General features: G+C 50.0%; 1 protein-coding gene across 1 annotated transcript in view; it reads right to left on the reverse strand.

Annotated features, from left to right (window-relative positions):
* Window positions 1-20,746, reverse strand: part of EIF4G3 (eukaryotic translation initiation factor 4 gamma 3) — a 112,434-nt gene that overhangs the window by 41,490 nt on the left and 50,198 nt on the right. The window contains 5 exon segments of the mRNA XM_054222094.1: window positions 4,108-4,411; window positions 4,413-4,960; window positions 10,874-10,982; window positions 16,747-16,869; window positions 19,367-19,467. Coding sequence (XP_054078069.1) covers window positions 4,108-4,411; window positions 4,413-4,960; window positions 10,874-10,982; window positions 16,747-16,869; window positions 19,367-19,467 — 1,185 coding nt within the window.

A 20,746-nucleotide genomic window follows, 5' to 3' on the forward strand; every position in this document is an offset into this window, starting at 1 on the left:
TTAAAAACCAAAGCGAAGGCTCACCATCGTCTTCCAGCTCACGGGAAAGAAAATATCTTCCAGTGGGCTATGGCAAAAAAATCAAGAAAAAGGCGATACCTGATTTATGTTTCCGACCCTCCGGCTTTGGGTGCTGGAGATATTTCTCCAAGATATTTCCAATTAGTGCCCCAAGTTGCTCGTTACAGCCCCCACGGCTACGAAACCCAGGGCCTCGCAGTCAGTCGGGCTACTTTATTTTGAAATACGTCTCATAAATGAGCTCTGCAAGAAACAGCCCTTTGAATTTGAGGCGTATTAAGCTCTTCTGGCTTCCTGTGCTCCTAGGAGTTCCGCCTGGGACAGAGAGCGATCTCTGATTTTCCTTTTTCCTTCTCGTAATAGCCACGATAGAACGATTACACCGAAGGCGGGCATTCAGAGCACGTCCTGACGGCTTCACGCCTCCGGGACCACCGCCTTCTTTAGAAATTCCACCCCACCACCAGGATTTGTCCTGTTTTGTTCCCCGAGAAGGGCCGGTCCCTCACCGCAGCCGGCAAAGCTACTAGAGAAAAACCAGAACTTAATAAGAAAAGCAACCGCACGTCGTCGGTGGCTTTTAACTGGAGCAATGTTTTTAGTAAGGATCGCAGGCTGAGAGCCCAGTTTCTCTCTCTTGATAATATCTGTATTTTTTTCTCCTTGTTACAAAGATAAGTAGGAATTAATTATTTTAAAAGCTGCGTGCTCTTGCCCTTTGCAGATGACAGCGCTGCCCATCCTGAAAACCTGAAGATAACGGTTCCTGAGTGGGCAGGAGGGAGACCTGCTGCCCGCGCGCTCGCCGTCGGGTGGACGCGTCTCCTCGCACCCCACATTTTTGGTGACTGCTCAGAACAGAACCACGGTCACGGCAGCAAGAAAACAGACACCCGGGTCCAACATCCCGCGAGCAGGATAAAAAACGGCAGTTCTCGGTGGTTTAATGCTCTGAAGCCCAACAAATCTTCTCCGTTTCACAGGGGATTATAAGCAGGAGACACGGTGCTGATGAGAGTCTACAGACGAGCCGTCTGCTAGCAGAGACTGAACCACTAAAATCGCTGTCTTCGTTATGTAGGCCAATAGAACTTAAAGACATTAAGAGTAGATAGAAGATAGTGTAAAATAAAAAGGGAAACCAAGCATACTCCAATTTCTGCAAAATGAGAAGACCACAACAGCGGTGCTCCTGTAGACACCTCCGACCCTGGAAACGTGGTGAGATCTGCTGGAGGCCGAGTGCCAGCGGGAAAGAAAGAGCAGAGGTTCCCCCGCATCCCCCCGGGGTCAGCTCTGCTCCGCTCGCCTGAAAAATTCATTTTCTTAGGCTGTAAAAAAAAGAACTGCTGGATAACGAAGACGCTGAAGGGAAAGCCTCTGCAGCCTGGACGTCCTTGCTCCTCTCCCTGTGCAGAGCCTGATGGAGCAACACCCGGCGGCATTGCTCCTCCGCCTGCCAGATAGAAGGTGTGCTCCGTAAAGCACCCGAGGAACAAGCAAACAATTCCATTCATCCCTGAGAAGCTGTCGCCTCCATCGCAAAATATGGGATACACCTGCAAGTCTCCCCCTGGGGGAGGAGGGGGATTGACGGCTCGTTCGGAACCTCCCCCGTTTTTAGCCAGGCCGGATTCTGACTGTGACAAAGCCACTGGGGAGTAAGTGCGGCAGCGATTAGGTTATTCTTAGAGGTCTTGGGTCTAGTAGTGTCCCGGTCGAGTCACATCAGCTGCCATTAAAGGGAATAACGCGGTGTGATTTGTGACCAAACCGCTCTGTCACAAGTACACGCTTCTGCTGAAAACCCCGAAGAAATATTGTTAAAAGTCCCAGCGCTCACGCCTACCAGCGCCTGACCGACAAGTCTCCCTTAGCCCAATTTTTACCATATCTCCAGAGATCACGAAAAAGACTCTGGGCCTTTAGTCCAAGAAAAAAAAATAAATAAATATAGCCCTTCCTCCTTGCTCCTGAAGTTCAGCGTGTGTATGTTCCGGCGTATGGCAGAGACACGCGACTCCTCGCTCAGCCCAGACGGACGCCTGAATCCCCAGTCGCCTTCCCGTTACGTTACTTAAACCTCCCTTCCCCTCTCCGAGGAAGAACTGGAAAACTATTGCTCACAAAAACAAGGCTGGCAGAGAAACGCAACACAGTTATACTTCATTAAAGAAGGGGTAAAGCACAAAAAAACCACTTGGAGAGTCTTTTGCTTTCCTTGAAGCACTGAAGCTTTTAATAGTAATCGGAGTTTCAAGTCGTCTTTTACGTGACTTGAGAAATATTTGTTTCTCTGTTGCCAAAGCCAATGTATTGGCCAACGTGTGCTGTCTGGTTACTGCCATCACAGCGTTACAATTAATCTTCTGCATTATTAAAAGCCCAAAATGCTGTAAGTAATTTATTATTTTTTTTTTTTTTAATTTAAACTACAGGACATTACAAAGCAAGCAATAATACTGCAAGCTGGAACCTGGCCGTGCAAAACCTTATTTACCAAAAGAGTCACGAATTCTCTACTTTGGAAGGAAATGAATTTGTGTTATGAAGTAGCTCAGATTGAAAGAACAACAAGTGCCAGAGCAGAGGAATGACCCGAGTCAAATAAAAATAGAAAAAGATTAACACGAAAGAAAAAAAAACCAAACCAAGCCCGTGGCTGGTACAAGTGAAGGGATCTTTCTGATCTTCTCTAGATATTGGATTTTATTTAAGATCCAGCATATTGACCTAACGCAGCATTACACAAACATGGAACGAGGCCAATCTCAGCTTTTCATTTAATTTAATCCATAGCAAGAGCGTAGCCCTAGATGCCACGGATGCCATTACACACCTATCGCTTGCTTGTGAAAGAATAAACTAAAAAAAACAAACCAAAAAATCCCTATTTTAAATGTTACTTAAAAAAAACCCCACCCAAATCACAACCTACTGTTTCTCCTTTGTTTCTTCTCCAAACTCCACCCAATTCAAAGGATATATTTCAATCGACAGCCTCAGCTTCCCAGCTCCGAAAGGACCGCAAAACGGGGTGTAAAAGACGCGAGGCGCCGCTGGGCGTGCATAATGGCCACCATTATACTCCCTCCGGCAGCTAAAGACAAGCCATTGATTGATTTAACTTCTTTTCCACAGTTTCATTTCCAGGAAGTCCTGAAGAAAAAGCGCTTTTTTCTATAGAGAACGCAGCAAATAAAAAGACCGCGGTCTGTATTAATCCATTAAACGCTAACCCAGGGATGTGACAGGACACTGAAACCAAAGGCAGATAACAGCCGTCAGAGAAACACCCTGGATTTTAAAAGGCAGGTACAGAAATTGCAATTTTTAGTCGTTTAGAACAAGTCTTTACGCCTCCCGAACTAAAGCACCTCGTTTCCTGAAAATTTCAAGAACAGAGGAATGGGAACAGCCGAGCGAGGAGAAGAGAAATTCCGCTTACGTATTCCTTTTGCAGAGGAAAAGCGGATGCACCGTGAATTAAGGCTGGGCAGATCCAGGTGTGCGACACTCGGCGCGTTGGTCCTTCGGAGGAGCTTTAATGGTCCGTTTCATTTACCCACACGGTAACACCACGACACATTTTTATAGTTGGGGAAAAAAACCAAACAACCCCACCCCTCTGGATTCCAGAAAGCTCCGGCTGGGCAGTTTCTGGGGCTTCGAGGTCTGACTGTTCGTCTGCTTTAGGAGCAGGGGGATAAATCCAGAGCAAGAAGTTCCTCAAACCCACCGCTCACCCGGGAGGGGCCAGGGGCAGCGTCCTTTGGACCCCCCCACTGACAGCGCTGCCCTCCGTTGCCACCGGAGCAACGCGTGGCCAGCTCCCACGAACCCCGCCAGCCCTGGGACACGCAGCCACGACAGCCGCCTCTTTTACGAACAATTACGAGGGTTTGTTTTTTTTTTTGTCGCTGCAAACAAAGATTAGCGTTTTGCAATCCCAACAATGGTCACGCAGCACGACCAGATTTGCTTTTGGCAGGTGGAAACAGAAACATCTGATGGAAGAAGGACCCCAAAGGCCCCTTTCCTTCATCCTCCAGTCTACCGCACGCAACCGTGGTGCCAAAGGCTTACCTGGGACAGGACTCTTGCTCGAGTTTAAACTCTGAGCCTCCGTGCTCTCCTCCGGTTGCCCATCTGCTTCTGTCTCTTCCTTCTTTTCAGTATCTTTTACCTCTTCGTTAAGAGCAGTTCTTGTGCTCTCCTCTCCTTCTAAATCTCCCTGAACAACAGGGAGGGCACTGGGAGACGGAAGAGGAGGTGGAGAAGGAGTTGTAGTGGTAACAGCAGCAGCAGCAACAGAAACGGGAGGAGAGGGAGGCGGGGGGGTGGGAGGGGGGGTGGGGGGGGGGAGAGGGAGCAGCGTGAAGAGCACTGGAAGATGGCACGCTTTCCACTTCTGCTGGAGGCGCTTCTGGGGTCTCCAGCTCAACAGTCAACGGCGCAACTTCCGTCTGGGCTACATCTACTACGCTCTCTGCAGCAGTTACCTTCTCACTCACTCCGTTCATTTCATTAATTAGATTAGTACTAGCAGTCACTGGAATATCACTAGATGCTACACTACTAGGCTCCTTGCACACCTCGGCATCGGCCTCTTCCGCTGGCGAAGGGTCCGATGGGTCCGTGCAGGGTGCGGCACTAGATATAGGCATTGCCTCCTCTTTTGGGGAAGCGAGTTCACATTTCTCCTCTGAGTCAGCTGTCAATGGGGGTTTACTAGAAACGGCGACAACAGCAGCAGCAGCAGAAACCACTGCGACAGGAGCGGCCGGGGTCGGCGATGGAGCAAGAGGAAGTTCTGGTGGTGTTTCCACTGAGGTGGCCTCGGTCGTCTGGCCAGCTTGATCTTTTTTCTCCCCAGTAGGTTCTGGTCTGAGGACCGGAGAAGGTGGTTTTAATACTGGATCTGGTTTTGGCTTCTCTTCTGGGAAAGGAAAAAAAAAAACAAAACACCAACAACCAACGTTACAAGGAGCAAGACAACTCCATCTCCCTTGACTGTATCTCAGCCACCTTGGTTCCCCCGGCCTGCGTGCTGCCCGCCATTCCAGAAGCTCCGAGGAAGACACCAGGAGCACCTGAAGCCAATCTTTGCATCTAAAGGAAAAGGCCAGACAGCCCGCACCCTGCACATCTGAAAACGCAACCACTGCTTCTATTTTTCGGAAGGCAGGCTTTGCAGAGAACGGCCGTGCTTTACAGAAAAGGCCTACGTTACAAAAGGTGGATTTTTTTTTTTTTTTCCCCCCCAGAAACAACTGCTGAAAATAGAATTTTTCTTGCCAGAAATTACAGGAGACAAAAATACACTTTACTTGGATTCTGCCTCAAAGGAGCCTGGGGTTTTAACACCGAGACCTGGGCACCTCATGCTCCAAAACGCGGGCAAACAGAGACACTGGGGAGAGCAACCGGCGACCTGCAGGGACTCTCTGCCTTGTTTGTAAAACGGGGAAACTCCTCCACGACTGACGACGGGCCCTTCTTTTACGTATGCCACGTGTCACGCCACTACTAATACGTGACGGGCATCTGCTTCGTTTTCCCACTCGTTATTTCTCAACTCCCTTGGCCCTCGGACTGAAGGACGCAATCCTTTGTTTTCTTCTAAATTTCAGCAAAGATACCTTTTCCTAAAGAAAACAAAATCACAACGGCGTCTAAGCACAGCTGCCACCAAAGAACAGCGTCACCACCTCTTGGCATCCGGGGGCGAAGGGCATCGAGCAGGGTGGGGAAAGCACGGCAAAACATGCACAAGTATCACACCAACCCCCAAAATACTGAGAAGTCCCGGTACTTATCACGGAATGGTTTGGGTGGGAAGGGACCTTAAAGGCCACCCAGTGCCACCCCCTGCCCTGGGCAGGGACACCTCCCACCAGCCCAGGTTGCTCCAAGCCCCGTCCAACCCGGCCTTGAACTCCTCCAGGGATCTTGTCATCGGCAACAGACTTTGCGATCCCGTCCCTGCCACCACCATCTCGCAGCTCCCCACGGTCTGCTGCTGCTCCCTGTGACACATTGATTCCCACTTCTTTTGAACAAAACAGGAGCCAAGATCTTTTAGGATCTTGGCTCTACAGGATCTCTGCTACTCCCTCTCTCCCACCTCCGACTTGACGACAAGGCGCAGATGGCAAGATCTCGCTTAGGAAAGTGCCTCTGCGTTACAGCTCGGCGAGACGGACGGGAGGGGATCATGGGAAGTCCACCACGCCGATAGCAGGGACTCAACGCTCCAGCCCTTAATCCCCATTACGAGGAGGTCGGCGTTACCTGTCCCTGGGGAGGGAGCTCTGCTCTGCTCCACCAACGCAAAGCGCCCCGAGGCTTCTGAGCACTGAAGCACCAGGGAGCTCCTGCGGGACGCGGCCAGGAACGCAAAAAGCAGTTCCGGAAAATCCAGAGGCACAAACCGCCCCTGCTCAGATTAGGAAATCAAAGGCTACAACCAACCCCAGATGATCAAAATTCAGGTAGAACGGAAGAGATACGACTTTGCTTGGTCTTTTCCAGCTCTGTCGGCTTTCCATTTGGGGCTTATTCAACGGACAGGCTGAAGGGAAAGGGTTTTTGAAGGAGAACCCATCCGAAACCGCTTGGAGCATCAAGTCCCATCTTTAGGAACAGCTGGAGCAACGAAGAACTTTTCTTCCAGCCGTTGCCGACCCCAGCAGCGTTACACTGAGGACCACGGCCAAAGCAGCAGTTTATCAACTTAATGAGGCACGCAGGGAGGCGGCTTCGGATGAGGATGACAAATGAGGAAAAAAGATGGGAGAAAGTATCCCTACAGCTGATTTTGATTCTGAAGGCTCTGTGGAAGAAAAAAGGACCCGGGAACTGGTTTGGAAAAGAAAAACGTGTCACCTCCGATTTCTGGAACATCCTCTGCAGACAACTCACGGAGCATTCTTGACATTTACAGCTCGCTATAAACAACTGCCTGGGTATTCTCTCCCTTGAGTCAAAATGAGATTGCTCAAAAAAAAAAAAAAAGGCATTTGAAGTGTCTGGAAAAACATTCCGAGAGATCAAAAAAAAACCACAGCAAAAATATACAACTGCACTTTAAAACCAGTGGCTCAAACACCCTTTCTTCAAACCACACCTTATTTGGCCAACGTACAGCCACCGATACAGGCCGTGTGTGCAAAATTCAAGGAGGAAAGTAATTTCAGGAGGGGGATTTCGGAAGAACGATGGGCAGGTTTGGCTAATGAGAAGTAAATCTTAACTTGCCGGACCGTCCCGGAGAATAAAATCTCAAGAGTCCTGGCAAAGGCGCGTTCATCCCTGCCAACTATCACAGGAACGGTCACGTGAAACAACATACGGTTGGGAAGGGCAAATAAAAAAATCAATGCAATTCACCCAAACTGAATCAGATCCCTCTTCCTAAACACGCCAATATCATTCCTCACATTATATTTGGAAAGTATTTACGGGAAGCGCTGGGCTGTTCAGGAGGAAAGCTTGCTCCACCAGTAGATCTTTTTTAAAATCTCCAGATAAATACAAATCTTGCAAAATGACTCTTCATTAGAAACACTCCCACAAACCCAGCAGGACGGATCCCTGCTCCCTCCTCCGCGCAGACACCGGAGGCAGAGGGAGCCGGGCTGCTGGGCGGTCGCGGTGGCAGAGATTGCCCAGAGCGGTGGCCGGGGAAGATTTTCCTGGATACAGGAATTCATTTCTGCTTCGCGGCGTTTATCTGAAAATAATCGCTGGGCTCGCTGCCATTTTTCCATCTTTCGTCCCGCTGCAAACATCGGCGAGGCGGGACCGACGCTGGCTTCGCAGGCAGACTTTGGAGCCGGTGTCAGCGGAGGGGCTCAAAACTCCCCAAACTTCGGGATCTGACATTCAACCGTTTTCCACGAACCCCGTTACGTATTCCCCGCGTCGGCTACGCTGCAGGATTTGGAAAGAGGTTTAAAAAAAAAAAAAATACCGCTACTGATAATACTCCAAACATCCCACCGAACCTGTGTGCGCCGAGCAAACGTGGTCGGCTCCGATTTCACGCACGGTTATGCCCCGTCACAAGTTCTGCACCGGCCTGGCCCCCCGCCAGGCTCCTGCACGCCCTCTGCCACCGGGCTCGACCCAAATTCTCCAGCGTCGCCCTTGCCTTCCGCGGCTCGGCTGATACACAGGCACCGGCGGCGCCTATGGGAACGACGGCTGCCTGCTCGCCCCTAAATAACGCCATTTTCCCAGCTATTACAGGAGCAATTCCTATGTTCCTCCAAATCACCTATGAATTTTGGAGCCTGAGAAGCCAAAAGCTGCTTTAAAAGCACCAAACGCTCGCCTTTTCAAGAAAAACACCCGGATAGTAAATGCAACGCAATCCCAAATTCGGCCTCGCTAATGACTTCGAGGCAAAAATAACGGGGACGGCAGATACTCGCAGGGGGAAATACGGGAGGCCGGGGCTGCCGGCACCGCCCCGCGTCCCCGCCATTGGAAATAACCGCAAAAGGGTCGCCGAGGATCACAAAATTAGAACGTCAGCTTTATACCAAATTTCTACCGGTGCAAACGAGCGCGAGAGGGGAAGGGCACACGGAGAATCCCAGCCAGGGGATGAGCACAGCGAAGGGGTCTTAAGGGATGCAAAAACACTGGTTTTGATAAACGCTTGCTTAAAAAAAAAAAAAACAACAAAAAACCACGCAGCCCTTTCTATGGCTGTTTTTATTTTAGAACAAAAAAAACCAAACAAAAAACCCCCGAGATCAGGCCCAAAGTAAAAAACTGTTTTGCTACCTCAGCTTGTATTTCTGGAAAGATGTGCCCCCCCCCAATCACTTTGCGGGGAGGGGGGGGGGCAGGGGTGGGGGCTAAAATAAATAATTTTAATGGTGTCTAAACTTCCTTCACCTTTAACTCGCTCTGCCCTGCGCCTGACACCCCCGCTGCTCCCCCCCCGCCCCGAGGGGCCGCAGTCCGAGGCTGATGGCGTTATTCCAGGGCTCGCCGGCTGCGACGCTTACGTAAACCTGCTCTTTGGCAATTTTTGGACTGGAACAAATGTTTGAATCTCGCTGGGATGGAACGGAGATAAACACAGGGAAGCTCATCAGCGTTACATCTCAGTTCGAGCCCTGATTTATATTTAAACCAGCACAGTCAGGCCCGTGTAACGAACTAAATAAAGACCGCTCGCTTCCAGTTTACTTCCAGTTGCCTACGAAGGGATTAAGTTAAAGAGAGAAGAGGGAGGAGACTCACTTGTCCTGGAAATGCAAGTTTTCCTACGCAGGGCTGAAATGACGGGAAGTGCTGGATTTTATGCTTCAGCATCAACTCGCTCGAAAGGGCAGAGCAGTTCGGCGCCCGTCAGCGGTGCGGGCGGTTCAGGCCCCGGTGGCACCAGGCACCTCGGCGTGCTCCGCGTGCGTCCCCGGCGGTGAGGGGACACGGGCAGGGAGCAGCGGCTGTGCCGGAGCCGGGCAGCTCGAGCGGCAGCGAGGCGCGAGCCGCGCTCAGCCACCGGCTGTTTGATGGACGTTCAACCCACCTGCAACCTCTTCAGGTGACGGAGGCAGCCAGGTTTTGCACAAAGATCTAGACAAAATCCTGCTTCAGGTGGGAAACCCATCTCCAAAATGTCCCTTTTCAACCATTTCTAGCCCCTGCAGCAACCCAGAGGTGTATCCCTGGAAGAGTTTTCACTGAGGGGAAGCCCTGAAGTCTACACTACGGCTGTAAAAGAGCAACATTTTCAGCAAATTTGAGAGTTTGACACAACAGCCTCAGGGATACGTCCCGTCCCTTCCAAACAGCAGCCGTGCTGCTATCTGGGCCCGTGACACCTGAAGCATCAGAAGCAGCTTCTTTTCCTCTTTCCTAGAGCTGCGATTCTCTGGGGCTTAGGGTTTTTCCTAGCAAATACTCTGAAAAAAAACCCAAACAAATCTGTGCAGGCTCAAAGCTTACAGGCAGCGCTCAGGAGCAAGGGACGGCGCTTCTCGACCGGCATGTACGCATCGTTCCAGGCGGAAACCTCAATCGCTGCCACGCGGTGAATACCCCGGGAAGCAAACAGCGGCGTCAACTCCGGATTCCGACCCCGAGTCCGTGAGCACGACGGCAGCACACACAGCGTTAACGACAGCTTCTTAATGGCTTTTAGGGGGCTAGGAAATTTCGGTCTCGGGAAGAGACTCGGCACACTCCATCCTCCCTCCCGGGACACCCTTTCTTTAAACATTTTTTAAAAAAAAAAGTCCCTTCAAATGTATATTCTTAGATATGACAAGGAAATGTAATCGACTTTAAGAAACTTTTTCCACCTGTGCCGTTTTTACCGAAGTCAGCAATATTTGTTATGAGACACTTTGCACGCCAATGGGGTTTGTTTTTTTTTTTTTTTAATAATTAAAATCTCCCGTATCCTGTCGGATACACGAGCAGCTCTGGAGGAGCCACGGGATCCTCTGGTTACGTGCCATCGCTGTGGCTAATTGCCCAGGCGACACGAAGCCCCTCCGGCTGAGAGCATTTCACTGACAACACGCTCGTGTCCGAAGAACGGCACGTGGGCGAGAGGAGGTTCACGCTCCCAGGTGCTCTGAAACAACTTTCAGGACATAGACGCTTGAACACAATTATTTTTAAGCAGTTTCACGTTGGCCGATTTCAATTAATCCCCTTAACAACACATTGTTACCGCGTTCCACTGGAGGAAAAGAAGTTCCCCCCCTCCTATTGCTGCTGGCGGCTTGTCTCCATGCCAAAAATATTGGAACTAAAACAAGAAAGGAGGGGGGGAGGAAAAATGGCTAAAAATAATCAAGGAAGGAAATATCCATCAACAAACCTTGCTTGGGGTTGCTGGTCGCGGCGGCGGGGGCGCTGGCGGCGGGGTGGGTGTTCTCCGCAGTCCCGAAAGCCCCGGGGCTGTGCTCGGGGACCTGGCTGGGCGGCTGCTGGCATTGGAAGTACCAAAAAAAAAAAAAAAAAAGGTGATAATGAGCGCGCGAAAGGAAAAACTGGCACCAGGGAGCACAAGGAAGGAAGTGGGGAGAGCAGAACGGGGCGGGAGAGAAAGGAAAAGCGAAAGGTGGGGAAAATAAAGAGAAAAGATACACACTCATCGAATAAATTTAAGAAGTGAGAAAGGGAGGGAGGAAAAGGCAGCAGGAGAAGGGGAAAAAGAGACGATTGCAGTTAACAACAGCAAGAGCTGCACGGTTATTAACACGCCTCATTCTCCCAATGCTTCTTCCGAGAGCAGCAGAAAGGCTTCCCCGCGCGGCCCGCAGAAACTCAGAGAACCACCAGGACTCCTGGACCTCTCTGTAATTCGAGGTGACACGACTCCTTTCCCAACGCATCGCTTATTTCAAACCCCTTCGATCTTGTTATCGATATTTATTTGAATTTTTATATCTTGATTTATATGTAAATGGAGGAGGGGGGTGTGTACGTATGTATGAATAGCGTATATACGTATTGTAATATAGATACATACATATGTGTGTATATATATATTATATATAGGAGATATAGGAGATATATATATATCATAATACTACTAGTTATCACAGCGGGAAATTAATCTCGATGGGTTATACCTGTGTGGTCGTACGAAAAAACCCACCCAATGCCTTCTACAAACAGAGTTACGGACGGTACCCGCTGGGTAATATGAGAATAAACCCCATTGCGCAGGAATCGCAGGAGAGCGGAGGAGCCGGTTCCCAACGGACACGGAGCGAGCCCGAGATTTCCTCTCTGTGAAACCCAACCTGGAAGCCCAGCGGAGCCACAAGATCGAAAAAGCCACATGGCCTGTTGCACAGACCGCGTTATTTTAATTATGTCCCCAGCAGTAATGGGACCAACACCCCACTTGTGTTCCTGAAGGTTCGATAAAGAAGAAGAAAAATCGCTTGTGTTTTATCTCAGAATTTAAGGAAGAATTCGTGTAAGACGAAGTAACTACACCAAACTCGCTCAAACTTACAGATAACGCACTTGGGTACGTCAGAGTGAGCGTCGATGGGGCAAGTCAGCTATTTGCATTCGCAAAATCCCCTTAAACACGCACCAGGGACCAGGCAAAGAAGAAAATGGGGGTAAGTTTAAATTTAAAAATTGGAAGTGGAAAGCCGGGCAGCTCCTTACGGGTGTCTGCTCTCACCTGGCCATATCCCACGCTGACTTCCCAGGAGATCTACGGGAAAAGGGATTTTCAAACAACCACAATAAAGCCGAGTGCCCAAGGCACGGGTGTCTAATGCCTCCCTGCGGACGGGCTACCAGAAATCCACGCAAAACTTATTTCCCTAAAAAAAGAAACTCTCTGGCAACTTGTTCCTCCCCCTGGAACTCTTTTCCTCCCGTTTCCAGCTTTCCCAGCTGTTGCTTCTGAACAGCGCAGAATAAAGAGTGAATTATCTTCAAATACGCTATTTTTCACCGTTTCGGGCAAGAGAGAGGTAAAGGAGGACTGTGAGAAAGCACGTCTGGGAAAAGAAAAATAACAATCCAAGTAAGTCGAGATTTCATTTGGGATTGCTCCGCGTCCAGGAAGGAACCCGATGAGATCGGCCGGGCTCTGGCTGCGGAACGGCGTCCCCATCCCCGGCCAGCGCCGCGGGAAGCCAAGGAAAAGGCAGTTTTCCAAACAAGCCGGTCCCGGGAACGCTTCCCCTCGCCCGCATCGCACCGTTAGTTTCATTTTATGAAAAATTTATGGCCGAAAGCAGTGGGGGAAAAAGGAGAACGTGGTAAGAATCACGGGAACCAAACCAGACTAGAGGACAAGAAACCTGTACGCCTGGAAACTTCTTGGCTCGGTTAATTTGTTTTCTTAAGAAATTTGGAAAACTCATTTATTTTGCGCGAACGATATTGCAGAGCAATACAAATGGTCCGGAAGTGCTGACCCTTACAGCTTCTTGGCTTCAAAACGGAGCATTTAGAGACTTTCTAGGAAAAAAAAAACCCCACTCAAAATCGCTCTCATGACGGGTGACGTTAAGAGAACTTGCTCTGGGTTATTCTGTCCTACCACGAACCGAAGCGCGAGCAAACACAAACGTGACAAATCCAGTGGCCCCTGGAAGAGGTCTGCCAGGAAAATAAGCGTCTCTTCCTCTTTAAAAGGCGATATTCCAATGCAAGTCAGTGCTGAGCAAACACTGCAGCCAGATTCGAGACGCGGTCCTGGGTTTTATTTATCTTCCCAGCAAAAAACGGAGCGTGGAAAATAGCGTCCTGCTAGAAACGTATAAATAACATCTCCGCTTGCTGCCAGCTTCCCTCACGCGGGAGCTCTAAAGCATTTTAGCAATTAAGCAACGGCTGCGGAGGGGCTGGGAAGACCCCACTTCAAGCTCTTTTTGGTCAGCGATGCTGAAAAAACGCGGAAATGGCTCAAGTCGGGGCAGCAGCGCTGGTCGTCTGGGCAGGTCCAATATCTTTTTGATGATAAAAAAATCTACTGAGAGAAGAGGGTGCTTCGGGTTCACGTTATCCAAGTTCTGGGTATTCTTTGAGTCAGTTAAAAAAATAATCCAAATCGGAAGAAAAAACAATTAGTTTTGAAACCTATTATTATTACTACAAAATGGCTTCTTTTTCCAACGCGGAATTTGGGACAGGGGCTGGTCTACGGCAGTGGCTTCGACGCATTTCTTGAGCAAGTTTCTCCCCCTGCGCTCGTGTCATTTAAATGAGGAGATGACAGCATCAGATACTGGCCGCCAAGATAAAAGAAGCGTCACTAGAATTCAGCACACTTCTAAAATATCACCGGACTGGGAGACATTTTCCTTAGACGATGCTTTGTTGAGCCCGGAGACGGCGTGTTGGCGTTTTGAGCGTTCCACCAGGTGAAATCTCATCAAACCCCCCCGACGTGCGGGGTTCGACTCAAGGCGCGAGGAGCGTCGTTGCTGTTGTCTCGTTCCACCACCTGGTAGAACCTCCGCCACTGCTGGAATTCAGCCACTGAGCACGGTTATTAAGGCGTCATCTAATTTCATCCACGACATTACGCTTGCTCCGAAGAAATGAACTAGAGACGCTGTTGGGACAATAACTTTGATTTTCCTGGCTTAAGTAGGCTTAAATTTTCAGTTACGTTACACTAATGAACTTTTTCTGGTGAGCTCTATTTCAGAGCTCTTCTGTGATTAACAAAAGTGGTTCCAAGTACCTAATCAAAACGAAGGCTGGATATTAAACAATGAGGTATTTGCATACCTTACCCAGAGGAGATGATTGGACATCGCCGCTCTGCTCTGCATAGAAATTACAGCTGATAAAAATTCACGCTTATTAACCTCCTCTCGAAAAACATTTATTTCGTCCTGTTTGACTTAATTGCAGTGTCTTAAAATAGACTTCAGAACGCAAAAACGACGCGGTTAAGTGGCTGGAGAAGCTGCACGACGCACGAACGCAAGCTGAAACCCCGGCTGTTCTCAGCTCATGCCCACCTCTAACGGGGAGAGTCTTCAGCGTGAAGTAACGGGAAAAAGATCTCCCCAGCGCTCCAACGTTTTACGTGGCTAACACCGTCCCTTAGGGAAAATGCAACACCACCTCTTATGGAAAACGCTCGGAAAGAAGGTTGATTGATTCTCGGTGTAGCCACCTCTGGGCTCTCTCCCCGCCCAGCTGAACTTGCAGCTCATCAGAACTGCTCTCTGGTGGAAAAACAGCTTCTTCCAGTCGAGCATTGCAGAGCTTGGTGCCAAACCCCGGCCAGACGGGAATGGCCCCAGCGTGGTGCCTTGCTGCTGCCGGTCCACAGCACAGCCCAGGAGGAGGACGCAGGTGACCAAAGCCAAGGGGTGATGCCTTTATGTCACAAGAAGATTTGACTGAATCGGGGGAATCGGGGGGATGGCCAAAAGCCGTAACTATCCCCTTGGTCTCAGCGGAGGGGAGATCTGCAGGCCTGGAGAAAAGGAGGCTGTGGGGAGACCTTCTCACTCTCTGCAGCTCCCTGAAAGGAGGGGGTAGCCGGGGGGGTCGGGCTCTTCTCCCAAGGAACAAGAGGAAACGGCTTCCAGTTGCGCCAGGGGAGGTTTAGGATGGATATTAGGAAAAAGTTCTTCACCAAAAGGGTTGTCAAGCATCGGAACAGGCTGCCCAGGGCAGCGGTGGAGTCGCCATCCCCGGAGGGATTTAAAAGCCGAGCAGACGCGGTGCTGAGGGACACGGGCCAGTGGCGGCCTTGTCAGCGTTGGGTTGATGGTTGGACTCTGTGATATTGAAGGTCTCTTCCAACCCTAACGATTCTATGATTCTATTTAATCTCATTGATCCCAGTTACACTTTCACTGGCTCGGCCGTAACCTCAAGCTCTCGCTCTAGCACAACGCGCGTCTCAGGCGTCCGCTTTTGCCTCGGCACAGGGTGGTCAGCAGAAAAACTATCCAGATGCAGAGGGGAAAGTAAGGTTTCAGCTCAGAAAAGGCTGTTTCACCTAAAAGCTCGCAAAAACTGGTGACATTAAACAGGGAAGAACTTGGAAGAAGAAGAAATTGCACCCCAGCCTCAGGCAGGCTCTGACCTAAAGCCCGCCCATCACTCGGACAACCTTCATGTCTTCTAACCAGGCCCCCAGGCAGGGGGCAACAACCTCCAATAAAACATGGCCAACTTTGAAGGCTTGCGCCAAACCACAGAGTTTCTTCTCCACTTGTTCAAAACCGTTTTGGTTTCGCAGCGTGGGGCTGAGCACTACCTCTCCCAGAAGAGAGGGAGAACCGAGATGATCCGGGGAGCAAAGAGCAGCAGGGAAGGGGGGGGCAGCCGCCATGCGCCTCCTCTCCATCTCCAATGCTATGGGGAGACCCAGGGGGGCATCAACTCCTCCTGCTGCAGGTGGGGAAGCGTGGTCAGAGGAGAGAAATCATCTTCTAATTAGGTAACGCAGCCGCTTCCAGCCCCAGCGGTTCATGTCATGGTGGACCTACGTTCCCGTCGGAACTGCGGCTCTGCGAGTCTTTGGCCCTGGGTCGGAAAGAACTAGAACAGACCTGGATTTCCAATCAAGTTTAATTTCCAGGCGTTACACGCGGACTTCTCAGGTGAAGGAGGACACAGAGACTTAGAAAGGGTCAGACTCAAAGGTGTGCGACAAGAAGAGATTTGTGAGCTATGGAAAATGTCAGCTCACAATATTCATGCTTTTTTCCTACATCAGAAAAATGCATTTTTAAGGTTGAGCACGCGGAGACCAAATCCGTGATAGATCTATCACAGTTACGCGATTAAGTTCCTGAGCTACAGTCATCCCGGTTCCTCTAAACAACACTGCTAAGGCGGAAAGACATTCATACGGACAACGATGCAATTGAAGACACATAAGCTATCACACGCGTGGTGCGCAAGACTAACAGAAACACCACGTTTCTCACAAATGTATCGGCTCCTCCTTTAAGGCTTTACCATCTTTAAAAACTACCGCTGATAGAAGACCAGGGAGGGGGAACTTGTAGCAGCGCTGCAGCTCCACGTTTCACAAGCTGCAGGCTGGTAAAAACGACCAAACTTGGAGAAAAAAAAAACAACAAAAAAATAATAATCCTTGAAGAACACTGAATATTTAGGACCAGCCAGGTGTCTGAGGAGACGGGTGGTGTGGGTGAAAGACACGGGAACCGGCTCTAACGAACAGCAAAGCAAAGCAGAGGTCACCGGGAGAAGGCTCCACGGCCACGTTATTACCTGAGGTGGGGTAGGTGTGGAAGTGGGTCTCACGATGGGAGGCGTCGGGTTCCTGCTGCCCCCTCCAGACATGATTTCTTCTGTTATGTCTTTGCCTCCCTGGTTCGGATCCCGGATTCGGATCTACGGTATCGAACAAAGAAATAATTCAAACAAGTCTTCTCGTTACACGCCGTCCTTGGGGGTTATGGAGAGGAGAGCAGGGAGAGGACATAATTCCACCACGCTCGGAGCCGCCCCGCCTGGAGCTGACGCTCTGCAGGAACGCCGGAACGTGGTTTGTGTCAAAAACTGGAAATGGCTCGGTGCGGCCCCCTTTAATCTCGAAACCTAATTTAATCCAAACGCTCGTCAACCACACCAGTTCGGTCTAAATAGGTCAGCGCATGACCCTGCAATTCACAATATGGTCTCCACTTCTGGAAAAGTAGTTTACTGCAATTTAGGAAATCCAGCAGACAGTTTAGCCGCAGAACTGAGCTTGCCAGTTAGGGGAAAGTGCAAAAATAAATAAATAAATAAATTAAAAAAAAAAAAAAAAAAGGGCCATGTTTCACCCTGATATGAAATTCGGTGACCTCACCAACCCAGCTGTGGTAAAGGGGGAAAGAAATCAGCTCTTTTTGTGTTTTTCCCTTCCACACCGAGAGAAGCCCTCCCAACAAAACAGAGGGAATCACACGAAAAATACTGAGCGGAGGAAAGGGAAACCGCGAGAAGAGCCAACTAAAGTCCTGTGAAACTCATCGGCACTTCAGAAACAAGTATGGCTTTTGAGTCTCTTCACAGCCCCAAAATGGGAAGGAAAAAATATTTTCCAAAATAAACCACTCGAGAATCCTCGACTGACGCTTGTGTGCCCCTGCACATGGGGAAGTCGAGCTCTCCGGGTTAATTTGAAATAAGAGTTTTTAATCTTCCCACATAAGAATTGGAGGTTTTCGTCAAGCTGCAGACAGCGCTATCGTTTGCCTGTCCACCGGCCCCAAAACTCCCGGCTGAACTCGCCCCACAGGTGGCACCCGAAAGTGCCCGCTGTGCCCAGCACGAGGCACAGGCGCCAGCGAACCCGGGGACAGGACCCCCCGCGGGCAGGGGGCTCACTGGGAACCACCGGGCCCTTTTCAATTAGCAACACAGAACGTCATTAGCTGCAGAGTTATCAGCTTCGGCGTGGTGCGACGGCTTCTCGGCTCTTCGGGTGACGAAGACAAAGAAATCTACAGGGTTCCCTGGATATTGAAAAGATGTGGTCTTCTCTTATTTTTGACGGGAGTTTTTTTTGCCGTGAAAGCATTTAATTAACCACAGCAACAAGGACTTACAAGTTGGCACAAATTCCGGCCCTCTCCTCCTCCTGACTAGTCGTCCCCGGCATTAAAACAAGCTTTCCCTGCCTGCGTTCGCACTACTCGAATACTCAACTATCTACTACTCAACGCCAGCGTGGGTACACACGCACGTTTACTTTTTCTTTAATTTCTCCCATTTCTTCAGTTGCAACACCAATTAGCAAACCGAAACAGCGCAGCCAGAGAAAATCACCTCGGGCATTTAAAGAACCCGTCGCTTTTCTGCTTCGTTGGCATGAAACGGTCTTGAACGCGATTGAGCGTTTCTGACCAGCTTGGCGTTTCCCATGGCATCAACGGCCACCTCATGCTTTGGATGCCGGCAAGAGACTCCTCGGGACTGACGAGGAGGGGGAAGAGGCGGCACGAGAGCTGCATCGCCCTTTGCTGGCAGCAGCCGCAGAAAAGGCCTTTCTTACAAGCCCAGCTACCGCTTCGCTCAGCTCTTCCAGGCTCCCCCATCAAGCATCGGCCCCGATCATCTTCACAAATCAAAAGACACAGATACTCTACATTTTGCGCCAAGCACAAATCCCCTATTTTTCTTATTCCCCCCCCAACCCCCAGGAAACAGTTCTTTTAATGTTTTCAAACCACTCGAACGCACACCGTGATGTGAAGTAATTTCCCTTTCGATTGTTTAGAAACGATTCGCCCGCAAGTTCCAGCCCACCCCTAACCGCTTCTCTTTAAACGTGACATCCCCCTGGGGCGCCTTTACTCTTCCCTACCCTCAGGAATTAGGAAGAGAGAAAACGCGGTCTCCAAACCTCTACCCACTTTCATATACGTCATGCCTTCAGGTTCTTTCAAGCCCGCAAACATGGCCACAACTTACTGGTTTTCTACCTTTTCCGAGGCATAATATTAAAGTTTCTCTTCTTGCCAATTTGTGAACCAGTTCCCAGTGTTCTCCCAAACTGATCTGAGTTTGTTCGTTCCCACCTGGCTCTTCAGTAAAACTCCGAGCAGCTGGGGATCCCCGGCTTGGGGAATTGCATTCATTTGTGTTCATTACAAAACCCGCGAAAAACATCTTCCTTTTTTGGCCGAGATGCCACCAACTGGGAGTAGAAAAGTCTCCACAGAAAATTGAAAAATAAGACACCGCTGCAGCATTGTGCAATGTTTAATTACGCTTAGGTAAGACTTAGCCCCTCTGTGAAGATAAAGTTCAGTTTTGAGCTTAAACTGATTAAAAATTTCCTTCAGGCTTGGGAGCAGGACGGTTCTCAGGGAGGACGTCTCGCTCCACGACCGTCACTTACCGTTTTTTTCTCTCTTTTCGCTGGTGGAGGCTGCTGCTGCTGCGTAGGCACTATGATGGGTGCTGACTGATACACCGGCTGACTCGGGTAGAAAGGTGTTCCTGGGAACGGACAACGAGACAGAAACGAGAAGGGGGGTGGGGGGGGAAAAAAAAAAAAAAGAATGAGTTCACCTGTTAACGGAACAAAACCGAGCACAAGAGGTAAAACCGGCCGCCTCCTCCCTCCCTTCAAAAACCAGAGCTGCCAACAGCCAGCCGGCCACCGCGCTGCCTTTCGCTCTTCCCCACTTCCACCGAAACAGAAGCTCCGGCTCCAGCAAGACTTAAGTCACTACTTCTTTTTTTTTTTCCCCCTCCATGAACACAAAAATACGATCCCGTGCATCCAAACGGGAGGCTGCTGAAATCATCAGGGCGTGCACTGGCCCATCCTCGGACCCCTCCGACCGGCAAACAGCTGGGGTTCTTGGTGGCTCGGTTGGCGTTTGGGTTTTTGTTTGTTTTTTTTTTTTGCCTTCGTAGAGAAATTCAGCCAAGCCGTGACAAAGAATTTTGCAAACTGCACCCTATTTTGAAGCGTAGCCGGAAAATTTTAATTGCAAGCAACGCTCCTCTCGCGCTGCAACACGAAAAAGCGCGACCGCTGTCATTATTGTAAAATTACACCGCGCCGTTGATTAAATCTGTAATGTCCAATAGAGTGTACGGAATCAGAGTGGCTCGAGATAACCGAGCGCTTGAAAGAGGTGCCAGACGTAAATAACGTGGGACAGCAGAGCCGTCTTCCGCCTGGGGACCAGGTATGGGGTGAACTTGTGAGGTGGCGCTGGGCTTTCTCAGCACGGACGCCAGAGGGACCTGCTTGCGCCGGAGGCAACCGGATTTATTCTTCAATGGAACTAACCTTTACATGGGAATGAAAATCTGCATCGTGTGTCCGTAACCAAAACGGGAGGTTATTAGTCTCTCGGGCAAATGGTGAAATCCAAGAAAGCAAAGGAAACCAGCCCGGCCCAGGCGGATTTGCAACTTCAAAGGGCGCGTTCCTCAAACTGGGAACTGGAAAGCAGGAGCTGGGCGCGGGCTCCCTGTCCGCACGCTTGGAGCAGGTCACTGGGAGCATCGGGCGGCTCCGGCATCAAGCTCCAGAGAGCTCTCGGACGCTGCAAGTGTGTATGGTTGGACTCGATGATCTCGAAGGTCCTTTCCACCCATGAAGATTCTATGATTCTATGAATTAAGGTGGCCAAAATGACTCAATAAACTTCTGGTTTGGAACTTCGCGGTAGGCAGCGTGAGTTCACATCTGGCCTCGGGGCACAGAAGTCTCCATGGGTGTCCCCAGGGCTTGGGAAGCCAGAACCCTCCCGCTTCGCTC

This window comes from Rissa tridactyla, chromosome 16 (assembly GCF_028500815.1).
Source record: "Rissa tridactyla isolate bRisTri1 chromosome 16, bRisTri1.patW.cur.20221130, whole genome shotgun sequence".
Classification (NCBI taxonomy): Eukaryota; Metazoa; Chordata; class Aves; order Charadriiformes; family Laridae; genus Rissa; species Rissa tridactyla.